This window comes from Oncorhynchus mykiss, chromosome 16, assembly GCF_013265735.2.
Source record: "Oncorhynchus mykiss isolate Arlee chromosome 16, USDA_OmykA_1.1, whole genome shotgun sequence".
Taxonomy (NCBI): Eukaryota; Metazoa; Chordata; class Actinopteri; order Salmoniformes; family Salmonidae; genus Oncorhynchus; species Oncorhynchus mykiss.
This window is the reverse complement of record NC_048580.1, coordinates 61080262-61097496: the sequence shown is the minus strand read 5'-3', so window position 1 is coordinate 61097496 and position 17235 is coordinate 61080262. Positions and strand designations below refer to the sequence as shown.

At 43.6% G+C, this 17235-nt stretch overlaps 1 protein-coding gene across 1 annotated transcript in view; it reads right to left on the bottom strand.

Annotated features, from left to right (window-relative positions):
* LOC110492492 (dedicator of cytokinesis protein 3) overlaps positions 1–17235 on the bottom strand; it is a 103808-nt gene that overhangs the window by 53440 nt on the left and 33133 nt on the right. Inside the window, 5 exon segments of the mRNA XM_036947493.1 lie at positions 1809–1850; positions 6232–6316; positions 7308–7456; positions 10787–10883; positions 14517–14572. Coding sequence (XP_036803388.1) covers positions 1809–1850; positions 6232–6316; positions 7308–7456; positions 10787–10883; positions 14517–14572 — 429 coding nt within the window.

The window sequence follows — 17235 nt, the reverse complement described above, 5'->3', positions numbered from 1 at the left end:
CAGTGGGGCAAAAAAGTAGTTAGTCAGCCACCAATTGTGCAAGTTCTCCCACTTAAAAAGATGAGAGAGGCCTGTAATTTTCATCATAGGTACACTTCAACTATGACAGACAAAATTAGAAAAATGAATTTATTTGCAAATTGTGGTGGAAAATAAGTATTTGGTCAATAACAAAAGTTTATCTCAATACTTTGTTATATACCCTTTGTTGGCAATGACAGAGGTCAAACGTTTTCTGTAAGTCTTCACAAGGTTTTCAAACACTCTTGCTGGTATTTTGGCCCATTCCTCCATGCAGATCTCCTCTAGAGCAGTGATGTTTTGGGGCTGTTGCTGGGCAACACGGACTTTCAACTCCCTCCAAAGATTTTCTATGGGGTTGAGATCTGGAGACTGGCTAGGCCACTTCGTTGCCCGTGCGGTGTGTTTGGGATCATTGTCATGCTGAAAGACCCAGCCACGTTTCATCTTCAATGCTGAAGATCCTTGCTGATGGAAGGAGGTTTTCACTCAAAATCTCACGATACATGGCCCCATTCATTCTTTCCTTTACACGGATCAGTCGTCCTGGTCCCTTTGCAGAAAAACAGCCCCAAAGCATGATGTTTCCACCCCCATGCTTCACAGTAGGTATGGTGTTCTTTGGATGCAACTCGGCATTCTTTGTCCTCCAAACACGACGAGTTGATTTTTTACCAAAAAGTTATATTTTGGTTTCATCTGACCATATGACATTCTCCCAATCTTCTTCTGGATCATCCAAATGCTCTCTAGCAAACTTCAGACGGGCCTGGACATGTACTGGCTTAAGCAGGGGGACACGTCTGTCACTGCAGGATTTGAGTCCCTGGCAGCGTAGTGTGTTACTGATGGTAGGCTTTGTTACTTTGGTCTCAGCTCTCTGCGGGTCATTCACTAGGTCCCCCCGTGTGGTTCTGGGATTTTTGCTCAGCGTTCTTGTGATCATTTTGACCCCACGGGGTGAGATCTTGCGTGGAGCCCCAGATCGAGGGAGAATATCAGTGGTCTTGTATGTCTTCCATTTCCTAATAATTGCTCCCACAGTTGATTTCTTCAAACCAAGCTGCTTACCTATTGCAGATTCAGTCTTCCCAGCCTGGTGCAGGTCTACAATTTTGTTTCTGGTGTCCTTTGACAGCTCTTTGGTCTTGGCCATAGTGGAGTTTGGAGTGTGACTGTTTGAGGTTGTGGACAGGTGTCTTTTATACTGATAACAAGTTCAAACAGGTGCCATTAATACAGGTAACGAGTGGAGGACAGAGGAGCCTCTTAAAGAAGAAGTTACAGGTCTGTGAGAGCCAGAAGTCTTGCTTGTTTGTTGGGACCAAATACGTATTTTCCACCATCATTTGCAAATAAATTCATTAAAAATCCTACAATGTGATTTTCTGGAATTTTTTTTCTAATTTTGTCTGTCATAGTTGAAGTGTACTTATCTCATCTTTTTAAGCGGGAGAACTTGCACAATTGGTGGCTGACTAAATACTTTTTTGCCCCACTGTATATCTATCCTGTGAAGGTTGTCACTGTGTAGTAGACATTATAGTGGATGTGGTTTGCAAGCTAGGTGATTGTTCACATTGAATGGATTTGTGTTTGTGTTTATGGTAGTGTTGATGGCGAAGTTGATCATTCAAAATGGTGCCATGTGTTTTATCAGTAAAATTATATTTTCAATTAAATGAGTGACAAAGTGTTGGTAATCATAAAAAATGGTGGCGTGTCAAGTTCTCATATACTGTATCTCAACTGGTTATCTAGTGTCATAGATTTAATTGAGGTCATACCTGGTTTGTGCTTGGCTGGCCACTGTGTCGGCTGGATGCATGCTGTGGGGTACACAGAGGGAAAGAGAGAGATTTCAGTTTAGTCAACCCATTTTATTGCCTTCTTACTCATGATCAATAAACTCGTTTGGTTTGTACACCTCAAATCGGGTCTCACAAAGAACCCACACCTGTTGTATAGTACAGTGCAATAGATGCATGAAATCTGATAAAAAGGCGCCCACCAATTTTGCCAAGAGGCTGCTTCAGTGAGCTGTATCCCTAAAATAAGCCCACGAGGTAGAACGTTAGCCCGTGGGAGACAAGAGGACAAAGCCTGTATCACCTACACACACACATAATCACACACACACACACCTCTGTGCTCTGCAACCTTAGAGATCTCCTTTACTCCTGCCTGAAGAGGCGCCAAGGCCTGTGTATCCTGCCAAAAACAAGCTCACTTTCATCGACAGAGTGAGGAGGCTTTTTGGCAGGGATGTGCCATGCTGTTGTTTCTGGGCCAAGCACTTACTGCACTAACAATCTTCCTGCAAAGCCGCAACAAACGGCACAGGTATAATAGGCGACCGCTGGGAAGTTGGACTATTGGTCAGACTGGGTCTACCATTTCCAAGATGGCTTCCCCCAAAACATGACATGGGCATCTATCTATCTACTCTGAGCAGTGACTACACTTAGCTAATTCTGGATCTGGCTGAGTATTCTTTCACTGGAGGTGTAAACTTAGCTTAGAACTCCCTCCTACATTACTATAGTTTAGAACTCCCTCCTACCCTACGTTACTACATTTTAGAAATCCCTCCTACCCTACGTTAATACAGTTTAGAACTCCCTCCTACATTACTATAGCTTAGAACTCCCTCCTACATTACTATAGCTTAGAACTCCCTCCTACATTACTACAGTTTAGAACTCCCTCCTACATTACTATAGTTTAGAACTCACTCCTACATTACTATAGTTTAGAACACCCTCCTACATTACTTTAGTTTAGAACTCCCTCCTACATTACTATAGCTTAGAACTCCCTCCTACATTACTATAGTTTAGAACTCCCTCCTACCCTACGTTACTACAGTTTAGAACACCCTCCTACATTACTTTAGTTTAGATCTGCCTCCTACATTACTACAGTTTAGAACTCCCTCCTACCCTACGTTACTACAGTTTAGAACACCCTCCTACATTACTTTAGATCTGCCTCCTACATTACTACAGTTTAGAACTCACTCCTACATTACTACAGTTTAGAACTCACTCCTACATTACTACAGTTTAGAACTCCCTCCTACCCTACATTACTACAGTTTAGAACTCCCTCCTACCCTACGTTACTACAGTTTAGAACTCCCTCCTACCCTACGTTAATACAGTTTAGAACTCACTCCTACATTACTACAGTTTAGAACTCACTCCTACATTACTACAGTTTAGAACTCCCTCCTACCCTACATTACTACAGTTTAGAACTCCCTCCTACATTACTACAGTTTAGAACTCCCTCCTACCCTACGTTACTACAGTTTAGAACTCCCTCCTACCCTACGTTAATACAGTTTAGAACTCCCTCTTACCCTACGTTACTACAGTTTAGAACACCCTCCTACGTTACTACAGTTTAGAACTCACTCCTACGTTACTACAGTTTAGAACTCCCGCCTACAATACGTTACTACAGTTTAGAACTCCCTCCTACGTTACTACAGTTTAGAACTCCCTCCTATGTTACTACAGTTTAGAACTCACTCCTACGTTACTACAGTTTAGAACTCCCGCCTACAATACGTTACTACAGTTTAGAACTCCCTCCTACGTTACTACAGTTTAGAACTCCCTCCTACGTTACTACAGTTTAGAACTCACTCCTACATTACTACAGTTTAGAACTCCCGCCTACAATACGTTACTACAGTTTAGAACACCCTCCTACGTTACTACAGTTTAGAACTCCCGCCTACAATACGTTACTACAGTTTAGAACTCCCTCCTACGTTACTACAGTTTAGAACTCCCTCCTACGTTACTACAGTTTAGAACTCACTCCTACGTTACTACAGTTTAGAACTCCCACCTACAATACGTTACTACAGTTTAGAACACCCTCCTACATTACTACAGTTTAGAACTCCCTCCTACGTTACTACAGTTTAGAACTCACTCCTACGTTACTACAGTTTAGAACTCCCGCCTACAATACGTTACTACAGTTTAGAACTCCATCCTACATTACTATAGTTTAGAACTCACTCCTACGTTACTATAGATTAGAACTCCATCCTACGTTACTACAGTTTAGAACTCCCTCTTACCCTACGTTACTACAGTTTAGAACTCCCTCCTACCCTACGTTACTACAGTTTAGAACTCCCTCCTACATTACGTTACTACAGTTTAGAACTCCCTCCTACCCTATGTTACTACAGTTTAGAACTCCCTCCTACCCTACGTTACTACAGTTTAGAACTCCCTCCTACCCTACGTTACTACAGTTTAGAACTCCCTCTTACCCTACGTTACTACAGTTTAGAACGCCCTCCTACATTACTACAGTTTAGAACTCCCTCTTACCCTACGTTACTACAGTTTAGAACTCCCTCCTACCCTACGTTACTACAGTTTAGAACTCCCTCCTACCCTACGTTACTACAGTTTAGAACTCCCTCCTACATTACGTTACTACAGTTTAGAACGCCCTCCTACATTACTACAGTTTAGAACTCCCTCTTACCCTACGTTACTACAGTTTAGAACTCCCTCCTACCCTACGTTACTACAGTTTAGAACTCCCTCCTACCCTAAGTTACTACAGTTTAGAACTCACTCCTACCCTACGTTACTACAGTTTAGAACTCCCTCCTACATTACTACAGTTTAGAACTCCCTCCTACCCTACGTTACTACAGTTTAGAACTCCCTCCTACCCTATGTTACTACAGTTTAGAACTCCCTCATACGTTACTACAGCTTATTGAAAATCCCAAGAGAACATTTAGGATATAACTTATATATTATTTCTTAACTGGAGATGGGATTAGTTTACGTAACCCAGACTGTAACATGTAATTAATTTACAATAACCCAACGTGTGTTTTTACAAAACCTCTTCTAGGTTGTCACAGCGCATTCTTGCTTGTGAGAGTCACGTGTGTGCTGGGAGAGGGACAAACTCAATATGACAGCAGCGTGCGCTTAAAGAATAGGGGGGATGAAATGGTTAGATCCACAACAGCGGAGTCGCGCCTCTCATGAATCACCTTCCTATGGATGATTTGATAATCGGCAAATTCCCTAACACACACACACACACACACACACACACATGCACACACACGCATGCACATGTACACGCACTCCAAAATACCCTCGCTCAGAAAATGCATACAGGACACACACACACACACACACACACACATTTACACGTTCATAAGAAGGCAGACACACACAAAATAATATAGCACAAAGGCATATGCACACACACACTCACACGCAAACAGAATCCAACGTTCATTTGCATAAACACTCTCTCTGTGTCAGTGTACCATACAAATAAATAATTAACACCCACACACTTCTATTAGAAAACTATCACACACAAGAGTCATATATGTGTAAGTACACTATGCATGTATAATATCTGTGTAAGTACACTATGCATGTATAATATCTGTGAAAGTACACTATGCATATATAATATCTGTGGAAGTACACTATGCATGTATAATATCTGTGTAAGTACACTATGCATGTATAATATCTGTGGAAGTACACTATGCATGTATAATATCTGTGGAAGTACACTATGCATGTATAATATCTGTGGAAGAACACTATGCATGTATAATAATGCATAGTAAATGCACATCTTGAGGGCAGGTTGACTTGTATTGGGATGAGTCTTGTCCTGGAGGCAGAACTGAGCTGCAAAGACAAAATTGGCTATATTGTAAAAATCCATGAAAAAAAATGTGCTTTTTGGTCTTAATTTAAGGTTAGGGTTAGGCATTAAGGTTAACAGCATGGTTAGGGTTAGGTTAAAAGAACTAGAACAAGATTCATGACCTGCATCTTGAGGGTCACTGTTTTCTTAATGGCCAGGGGGTTGACAGAGTTAACGATAATGGCCAGGGGGTTGACAGAGATAACAATAACGGCCAAGGGGATGACAGAGATAACAATAATGGCCAGGAGGTTGACAGGGCTATCAATAATTGCCAGGGGGTTGACAGAGATAACGATAATGGCCAGGCGGTTGACAGAGATAACGATAATGGCCAGGGGGTTGACAGGGCTATGAATATTTGCCAGGCGGTTGACAGGGCTAACGATGTGTAATACATTTGCATTCACCCATAACACCCACATAATATGGCCATGTACAGAATGCACCAATTACAGAAAAAGTTTAATATGTTCACAGTACCAATTTGTAGAGTTCAGATACACTGATATGATCCTGATCCACCATTTCAAACTCCTTTCTAGGAACAAGGTCCAAGCCAAGGTGCCTATTGAGAGAGAGAGAGAGAGAGAGAGAGAGAGAGAGAGAGAGAGAGAGAGAGAGAGAGAGAGAGAGAGAGAGAGAGAGAGAGAGAGAGAGAGAGAGAGAGAGAGAGAGAGAGAGAGAGAGAGAGAGAGAGAGAGAGAGAGAGAGAGAGAGAGAGAGAGAGAGAGATGGGGAGTCCACAAATCATAACATTAACCATCCAAGAAAACACAACTGACATTCAAAAAGCATTTCCTCATTAATAAGCACTGTCTGAACAACTAATTAGCTCATTGGCAGCACGTTAACATTCATACAACTTCCCAACTAAACAGTGTTTTTATGTTGTATGCAGTTTAGCTAAATATACATATTTTTTAAGTATCTAAATCACCCAAATCCATTTAACTAAGATTAAGTGAACATTTCAAGTTGACCCAACATATGGCCTTTTCATTTTAAGCTCTTCCTTGGATGATGAGGATGGAGCCGAGAGAGCTCTCTCTACGGGTGGCTACTAATCTAGTTGATAACGTAGGATCAATCAGTAAGGATAGCTCACATTACTTCATTCAGTAAGCACAATATAATTCACATGGCTTCCTCTTCTATGGGCACAGCAGGAATTTATATCTGATGTTGACAATGTTCTCATCAACAGCACAGCATCATGTCCAGGGCTCTAAATTACAATTTTCCTTGGTAGCACTGGTGCTGCAAACTTTAAAAAGATAGGAGCACAACATAGGAGCACCCGTAGGATGGATAGAGCATGGTGCTGGCAACACCAAGGACCTGGGATCAATTCATTCCCCTTGGGGCCAACTATAGAGTATTGCATAAGTACTCTGATAAGTACTAGAAGTCTCTTCGGATAGACGCATCTGCTAAATGACTGTGTCATTACATTACATCTACATTATATACTGTAACATGATACAGTGTTATACACACACACACGCGGTCACACTCAATATGGTCTCTTGCCCATGCGATACAGTACAGTAACTCACTCGTTGCCCCAGTCCAGGCGCACAGTGATGTGGCGTTTGATCTCTCTGGTCTGGTCTTGGGCCAGGTGACCCTGGATGAGCTGCCGGCGCAGGTCGATGAGCTCATTCATCACATGACGCAGTTTGTGGAACAGGTCCACCTTGTGCTTCTGTGTGGATCACATACACAACAATATGATCAAAACATAGAACATTGCATATGACATTACATGGTTCAATACACATTGAGTCTTGGAGACTCCCACACTATAGTATGCCTACTGCATATTGGTCTGAACAATGACATTTCCATGTTAGTACCCCTATGTTGATGAGAGTTCCCTGGTCTGCTATGGGAGAACCCAGTACCTCCAGCTCCAGGCAGCCTCATGATTCGATCCCTGGTTTTAAATATACTTCCATTATGAAACACACAGCTAACCAACTAGATACTGTCAGAGTGCAGGTGTTCCTCCTGACAGAAGAAGGTCAGGGTTATGAAAGTGTAATGAGTGTTAATAAAACACACTGTGACATGGCTGTGTCATGAAATAATTATGCCGGAATTATGCAGCTATTAAGGAAAATGGTTCAGTGAAGCCTGTTCTCTGTTATTAACAACCAACAAGGATCTTTCTTTTCTACTGGAGGTTACATATGATACCATATGCTAAAATACTCGTATAATTAATTAAGAAGATAGAACAAAAAAATACAAGTCCTACTAGGCTACGTAGTTACCATATGAGTTCCACTGGAGGCTGCCTAGTGGTTCTACTGGAGGCTACGTAGTTACCATATGAGTTCTACTGGAGGCTACCTAGTTACCATGTGAGTTCTACTGGAGGCTATCCAGTTACCATATGAGTTCTACTGGAGAATACCCAGTTACCATATGAGTTCCACTGGCGGCTGCCTAGTTACCATATGCTTTCTATTGGAGGCTGCCTAGTTACCATATGAGTTCCACTGGAGGCTGCCTAGTGGTTCTACTGGAGGCTACGTAGTTACCATATGAGTTCCACTGGAGGCTGCCTAGTGGTTCTACTGGAGGCTACCTAGTTACCATATGAGTTCCACTGGAGGCTGCCTAGTGGTTCTACTGGAGGCTACCTAGTTACCATATGAGTTCCACTGGAGGCTGCCTAGTGGTTCTACTGGAGGCTACCTAGTTACCATATGCTTTCTATTGGAGGCTGCCTAGTTACCATATGAGTTCCACTGGAGGCTGCCTAGTGGTTCTACTGGAGGCTACCTAGTTACCATATGAGTTCCACTGGAGGCTGCCTAGTGGTTCTACTGGAGGCTACCTAGTTACCATATGCGTTCTACTGGAGGCTGCCTAGTGGTTCTACTGGAGGCTACCTAGTTACCATATGCTTTCTATTGGAGGCTGCCTAGTTACCATATGAGTTCCACTGGAGGCTGCCTAGTGGTTCTACTGGAGGCTACCTAGTTACCATATGCGTTCTACTGGAGGCTGCCTAGTGGTTCTACTGGAGGCTACCTAGTTACCATATGCTTTCTATTGGAGGCTGCCTAGTTACCATATGAGTTCCACTGGAGGCTGCCTAGTGGTTCTACTGGAGGCTACCTAGTTACCATATGAGTTCCACTGGAGGCTGCCTAGTGGTTCTACTGGAGGCTACCTAGTTACCATATGCGTTCTACTGGAGGCTGCCTAGTGGTTCTACTGGAGGCTACCTAGTTACCATATGCTTTCTATTGGAGGCTGCCTAGTTACCATATGAGTTCCACTGGAGGCTGCCTAGTGGTTCTACTGGAGAATACCCAGTTACCATATGAGTTCCACTGGCGGCTGCCTAGTTACCATATGCTTTCTATTGGAGGCTGCCTAGTTACCATATGAGTTCCACTGGCGGCTGCCTAGTTACCATATGAGTTCTACTGGAGGCTGCCTCGTTACCATATGAGTTCTACTGGAGGCTGCCTAGTTACCATAGGAGTTCTACTTGAGGTAACTAGTTACCATACGAGTTCCATTGGATGCTACCTAGTTACCATATGAGTTCTAACATAATTAATTAGGAAAATAATATTTTTTAAGTCCTACTCAGTTGACCTACAGGTGATACAGGGTTTCATCAGCCACAGGTTCATGGAAACAAACTTTTCTCCATGACCAAGGACATCACTTTTAATTGAGCAGCGCACACTACTTCCCAGGTTTGTTTAAATAAGTGCAAAGATTAAGCGCATCCACAACGTTCATGTACATTTAATGAGGGTAAACATTCCATGTTCTCAAACTGCTCATGGCTGTAGGAAAACAAAGATTTTAGTCAGAGTTGATGAGGCATCTCGGACGGCTGTTCTGTAAGGTCTAATTATGTACATTACAACAGATACACATTAATGCTCAAGCCATCGCTCCCTGAAGTACCACTATGAATTCTAATTGGCAGCAAAACGCCTCGAGGGCAAAACATTCAAGGAAAAATCTAATAAACTTGTCAACATCTAGCCAATGATACATCCTGCTTTTTATGGATGGTAACCGTGGTGGTGACTGGCTGCACTGGCTACCAAACAGGGGGGCAGAATGAGTGCAGTGTTAAATCAATGGTTTGTATTAGTCGTGCTTGACAGGAAGTTACATCACCACAGTGCCGCCCCAGGCTCCTTGGCTCCTCTGAGCATGAGCAGTCCTCAGTGAGAGGTTACGTAAAAACACGCTGCCAGCTCGACAACATCTCCCTCCTCTCAGCTCAAGCTGCAGCTACATTCAGTAGCTACATCCCCCTGGCTCCTGCCCCCTCTACATTTAGCATGATAAGGGTTTATTTAGGTCTCATGGAACATTTATAAAGTGAGAGGAGGATGAGGATGCTGGCTGAATGTACAGAACTGTATTGGGTTTTAAGTTGATGTTATAATAGACCATGACAGGTAAACATTAGCCTGGGCCAGATCTGTGTGGGCTTTAGCTATCTCTTCTGACTATCATTGGTATGAATGGCATGCCAACGATAGAGGAGTTGGCTACTGCACATAGAGATCTGGGACGAGGCTAGACAAAGAGCTGTGGTAACAGCAGAGTGACATACAGTGAAATTGCCTATGACAGCTAGCTATCTAGGACATTATTTATGGCCAATGACTATTTTTGGTTTTACAGTAATATGAAGACATAGAATGGAGTGGCAGCCTTTAGGACATGTTATGGGGATTCATGGGAAGGGGCTGTATTTGCAGTACAGTGTGTTCAACCCCAATGGTGTCTTACTATCCCACAGTATCTTGCAAATAGACATGGGCTTTTCAGGTATTGAATGAGGTTGATGGAAACTGCATACTGTAGGTAAAAATGTCTCTCATCAAATCCCTTGAACTGAGTATGTAATGCATGGATGGATGCAGCTCCTATTTCTTGTTCCCTTTCCGATGATCTTCTAACCCTGCACATTGCATCTAAACGGACCCAATGTTTCCTCGACACTAGACAGAGGTCTCCCAGTGAAAGGTGAAACGGTACTCACCACGTAGAGTTGCTTCCACAGCACGCCCCATTCCTGCAGGGTGGAGGTGGTCTCAGTGATGATAGGATCTTCCAGAGGCACCACCGTCTCACACACCCTAGGGTGAGACACACAGTTATAGAAACAGAGTCAGACACTCAGAAATATTCAGATTTGACAGAGGGAAACAAATAGAGAAACAAAAACAGAAATAATTGAACGCACGCACAAACACACATGGATACATACACACACTCAAGCATGCATGCACACACTCACTCACACATACACACACATTTAGATCACTGCCCTGAGCTGACACTGTAATGACATAACTCATGATTCAAAATAATAAAACATTACACAGTAATGAACTTTTCACTTTGTGAAATTAGGATTACAATGGATCATTAGAGCAAAAACACAATAGACATAATTTATTGTTCAGAGTGCCAACCATGAGACTAAATGTAAGACAAGAGAAAGACCTTCAGCAAGACAGAGAGAAGACAGCCAGGTTATGTTGTGAGATGTGGTTATATGCACTGTGGTTTTGGATTCCATAATGTACAACTATGCATTGCTGACCTTTTACATTTTGTTCTATATAAAATGGGTCTAGTTAAAACCATAAGACAGTTCATTCATTACATAACAAGTTAGAATGATACTCTATATCTCCAGCATAGATGTGATGCATTGGAAGAACTGAGGAGAAACCGTACAGATGTACATGATGTTAATTTGAGCCAGTTTTCCACAGTAGGAAAATAATCTGGCAGCAACATGAAATGTGAATTATTATCTGGTTTCTAATTCATTGACATTATTTCTAGGGGTTGATAACTTTTTCTTTAGGGCAAATCAAGTCTGACATTTTAAAGTAGAAATTACAAACTTTAGAAGCCTTCTTAAACCTTGAATACACTACAAGTTTCAATTTCATGCTGTGTAGGAAAGTTCTCAGCAACAAAAGAGTGATCAAATTAAGTTCCTACATCTGTAGGTGTTTCACATCATTAACCACACTGAACAGCAATGCACATATCTCAAGTGCAACTCTGAGCGGGGAAGTGTCACAATACCAACTTCTGCACCGTTAATTGATGATTGGGCGTCAGGTAGCCTCGCGGTTAAGAGTATTGGGCAAGTAACTGAAAGGTCGCTAGTTCGAATCCCCTAGTCAACTAGATAAAAAATCTGTCGATGTTCCCTTGAGCAAGGCACTAAACCCTAATTGCTCTGGAATAGAGTGTCTGCTAGATTACAGAAATGGGAATTTAAATGTTAAAATGTCATTGTTTTGAAAGCAAACGAGAGCTCTCTGACTAGGTCCTATGTGCTATAGCGGCACTGGAGGGCGTTGGTGTAACACTGTGAAGTATCCTCCCAGTCCACACTGTGAAGTATCCTCCCTGTCAACACTGTGAAGTATCCCCCCATTCCACACTGTGAAGTATCCTCCCAGTCCACACTGTGAAGTATCCTCCCTGTCAACACTGTGAAGTATCCCCCCATTCCACACTGTGAAGTATCCTCCCAGTCCACACTGTGAAGTATCCTCCCTGTCAACACTGTGAAGTATCCCCCCATTCCACACTGTGAAGTATCCCCCCATTCCACACTGTGAAGTATCCTCCCAGTCCACACTGTGAAGTATCCTCCCTGTCAACACTGTGAAGTATCCCCCCATTCCACACTGTGAAGTATCCTCCCAGTCCACACTGTGAAGTATCCTCCCTGTCAACACTGTGAAGTATCCTCCCTGTCCACACTGTGAAGTATCCTCCCTGTCAACACTGTGAAGTATCCTCCCTGTCAACACTGTGAAGTATCCTCCCTGTCCACACTGTGAAGTATCCTCCCTGTCCACACTGTGAAGTATCCTCCCTGTCAACACTGTGAAGTATCCTCCCAGTCCACACTGTGAAGTTCCTCCCTGTCAACACTGTGAAGTATCCTCCCTGTCCACACTGTGAAGTATCCTCCCTGTCAACACTGTGAAGTATCCTCCCTGTCAACACTGTGAAGTATCCTCCCAGTCCACACTGTGAAATATCCTCCCAGTCAACACTGTGAAGTATCCTCCCAGTCCACACTGTGAAGTATCCTCCCTGTCAACACTGTGAAGTATCCTCCCAGTCCACACTGTGAAGTATCCTCCCTGTCAACACTGTGAAGTATCCCCCCAGTCCACACTGTGAAGTATCCTCCCTGTCCACAATGTGAAGTATCCTCCCAGTCCCCACTGTGAAGTATCCTCCCAGTCCACAATGTGAAGTATCCTCCCAATCCACACTGTGAAGTATCCTCCCAGTCCACACTGTGAAATATCCTCCCATTCCACACTGTGAAGTATCCTCCCAGTCCACACTGGGAAGTATCCTCCCTGTCAACACTGTGAAGTATCCTCCCAGTCCACACTGGGAAGTATCCTCCCTGTCAACACTGTGAAGTATCCTCCCAGTCCACACTGTGAAGTATCCTCCCTGTCAACACTGTGAAGTATCCTCCCTGTCAACACTGTGAAGTATCCTCCCAGTCCACACTGGGAAGTATCCTCCCTGTCAACACTGTGAAGTATCCTCCCTGTCAACACTGTGAAGTATCCTCCCTGTCAACACTGTGAAGTATCCTCCCTGTCAACACTGTGAAGTATCCTCCCTGTCAACACTGTGAAGTATCCTCCCTGTCCACACTGTGAAGTTCCTCCCTGTCCACAATGTGAAGTATCCTCCCTGTCAACACTGTGAAGTATCCTCCCTGTCAACACTGTGAAGTATCCTCCCTGTCAACACTGTGAAGTATCCTCCCTGTCAACACTGTGAAGTATCCTCCCTGTCAACACTGTGAAGTATCCTCCCTGTCAACACTGTGAAGTATCCTCCCAGTCCACACTGTGAAGTATCCTCCCTGTCAACACTGTGAAGTATCCTCCCAGTCCACACTGGGAAGTATCCTCCCTGTCAACACTGTGAAGTATCCTCCCAGTCCACACTGGGAAGTATCCTCCCTGTCAACACTGTGAAGTATCCTCCCTGTCAACACTGTGAAGTATCCTCCCTGTCAACACTGTGAAGTATCCTCCCTGTCAACACTGTGAAGTATCCTCCCAGTCCACACTGGGAAGTATCCTCCCTGTCCACACTGTGAAGTATCCTCCGTGCCCACACTGTGAAGTAGCCACCCAGTCCACACTGTAAAGATACTGATCCTAGCCTAATCTCCATCAACTCTAGCTGATAAATAGCTGCCTGCCTGCCTGCCTGCCTGCCTGCCTGCCTGCCTGCCTGCCTGCCTGCCTGTCTTTGCTCTGCCTGCTCTCTGCTTCCACTGCCATGAACAGCTTTTGTGCCTTGAACAGCTCTGATGACCACTGCTGTCGTGTATGTCCGTTGGAGGGTGTGTGTGTGTGTGTGTGTGTGTGTGTGTGTGTGTGTGTGTGTGTGTGTGTGTGTGTGTGTGTGTGTGTGTGTGTGTGTGTGTGTGTGTGTGTGTGGGCATGCTTCGCTGGCAAAGCAGAACTAATGCTGTTTAAGTATAGCTCCTCACAGATCAGTGATGAGGGAAATGAGGCCACAGAAATGGGCAAGACATGCACACACCACCCATCATTGAATCTGACCCAATGGCAGCATGACAGTATGTTGTGGGAAAGACAACGCTTCCTTTGACTTCCATGAACCAATGCTCCTGTTCCACTTATCTCATCTATCACAGTGGTCTTATGACTTAACAGGAAGAGACTCACCCTCTGTTGCTGACTGTGGATTTCTTCAGGTGGACATAGCTGGCTGGGAATATACCCTGCTGGATGGATAGGGCAAAAGTGTTAAAAAGAGAGTAGCAAGGTCCTGCAACTGAAGACCATAGTCTTCTACATGCATGTAAACAGTATGTCCCACATGTTGCATGTGTGTCCTGTGTTGTACTTGTTATGCTTTGGTCAACTGTAATGTGGAGCAGTTGTTAGAGGACTAGAGCTGTGTTGACAGAGAAAGACTACTGTAGCAACAAGCTACTCTTAGATTGTGGCTATTTTAATACTGCTCTAACTCTCTCTGACACACACACATACACTAGCACGCATGCACACACACAAACACACACACACACACAAGCTGCATATGCAGAAGTGCCAGCCCAATTGTAGCTGAGTTGGGGAGGACAGAACAGTGCAAACTGCCACCCGTGCAGTTCCTCTTTTTGCTATAATCTGACAGATGTGATGAATTGGCCACAGTATGCACAGCTGATTGTGGCAGCTCAGGGAGAGTATGAGCGAGGGAGCGTGGGAGGAAGAGTACATAACAAAATGGAGGCGTGTTGGTGGGGGACTGTAAATAGCTCATGAAAGTAGTGAAAGCAGGACGGGCATTAGCATCACATAAGACCTTGAGAGATCTGCCAGGATTGTTAGAAGTTTTTGTGTGTCTTTCTGGAACAGTATGTTATCTGGCATAACGCTAGATCGTACTGACTTTTGACTTCAGGTCGGTTTCAAAGAATGATGAGACAAAAGAGGTATCTGTAGCCTGGTCCCAGATCTGTAGATCAGTGCTTTATCCCTCTGTCCAGCACTGTCATGACATTGTAGACCACATACAGATCGGGGACTGGGGCCAGGCTAAGGCATCACTGGTTTCCCAGCTTATTAAGATACTGACTGAGTGACTGGTATCAGATGTCAGACATTTTGATTTGGAATATGAAGCCGGAGGAACGGGTACGGTAATAGACATGGTTTACTAAACAATCGATTGGATCGGAAGAGGATGTGTCAGTAATATTTCATAATAACTCACTGCAGTGCAGAATATTGATCGATGGCAGAAGCCATGGTGGTGCATTGCTTGGAGGTACTGTACATATTTAGTTCAAACATAGTGTACGCAAGGTACACACATCCAATAAACTTCCACAGCTGCAGGAAGGAACAGTACCACCTTTGGTCTCTTGGCTGTCCCACCCCAATGGGAGGTCAGCTCCCACTCAGCCCAGTCAAAGTTCTTCTCTGTCCAGGCACCCCAATGATAGAAACAGCTTCCCCCTGATGCTAGGCGAACAAAGTCCCTGCCCATCTTCTGAAAATGTCTGAAACCAAACCTCTTCAACGAGTATCTTAAATAAGAAAACTCAGTCTTATCCCTACCCCCAAAAAATAACAAATAAACTTGCACTTGACTATTCCTACTAGCACTGACTTTGCTGATAACTTATTTGAGGAAAACATGTATTACTACGACTGTGATATGTGGTTGTCTCACCTAACTATCTTAAGATGAATGCACTAACTGTAAGTCACTCTGGATAAGAGCGTCTGCTAAATCAGTGGATCCCAGCATTTTTTGGTTACTGTAGCACAAACTGAATTTTGCTCTGACTGGCGTATTCCTGAAGTACCCCCTCCTGTGCATTTTACCAGTAGGTCTATGGTCTCAAGGGTCTTCTTAAGTACTGTACCTCCTGTGGATAGGCGAAGTACACCCAGGGGTCCTTGTACCCCCGGTTGGGAACTACAGTTCTAAATAACTAAAATGTTAATGTAAAATGTAATGATACCATAGAAAAAATAAGATGAATACCTGCACACTCTTTGAATGCTCTTTGATTTTGAAAGTAATGTGGTCAGCCTGACAAAGAAACACTTAGTAATCAAAACATTGCTATTAAAATATAGGATTATTTTAGCAGCTGTAAGAGTATTGTCTTTTTACTGTACCTATCTAGGCCTTGTGTTAATCGAGCTCAATCTGGAGAAGTGTGCCAGTTTACATGGAGCTGCATGTCAGAACAACAGCTGAGCAGGCTCTCTGGGTGGGATGGCAGGAGACCACATCCTCCTCCCCTCTAACTCTCATCTCCCAGCTAAACACAAACTGCTGCAGGCTTTTATCGTAGATGCTCCAACATATTCTCCTGTTACACTCATGTAGGGTGGCAAAATTCTTGGAATTTTCAATAAATTCCCTGGTTTTCCAGAAATCTTGGTTGTAGGACTCTGGGTTTCATGCATATTCCATCCTGATTCAGGGAACCATCCAACTGGGATTTCGGGGAAAACCAGGAAATTTAAATTCCAGGAATTTAACAACCCTATACTCATCTCATTGGAAGAGAGATGAATGGTGAAAAGTACACTTGATGCCACAAAATAGGCCTCTTTGTATGAGCGGTGAAACACTTGTGGCTGTATTTTAACAACCTAATGCAATGGTACATCTAAATGCAGGAGGTAGCGGGGTGTGTCAGAAATATTTTCGCTATTTTCACTATCACAATTACCTGCGCACTTGATGGCATTGACGCAAAAGGGCTGGGTTGTGGGTGTGTCAAGGCTTGGCTCCTCACATATTTGTCACGTGCGCCGAATACAACAGTGAAATGCTGACTTACAAGCCCTAACCAACAGTACAATTTTTAAGTAGAAAATAGGTATTTGGTGAACAATAGATAACTAAGGAAATAAA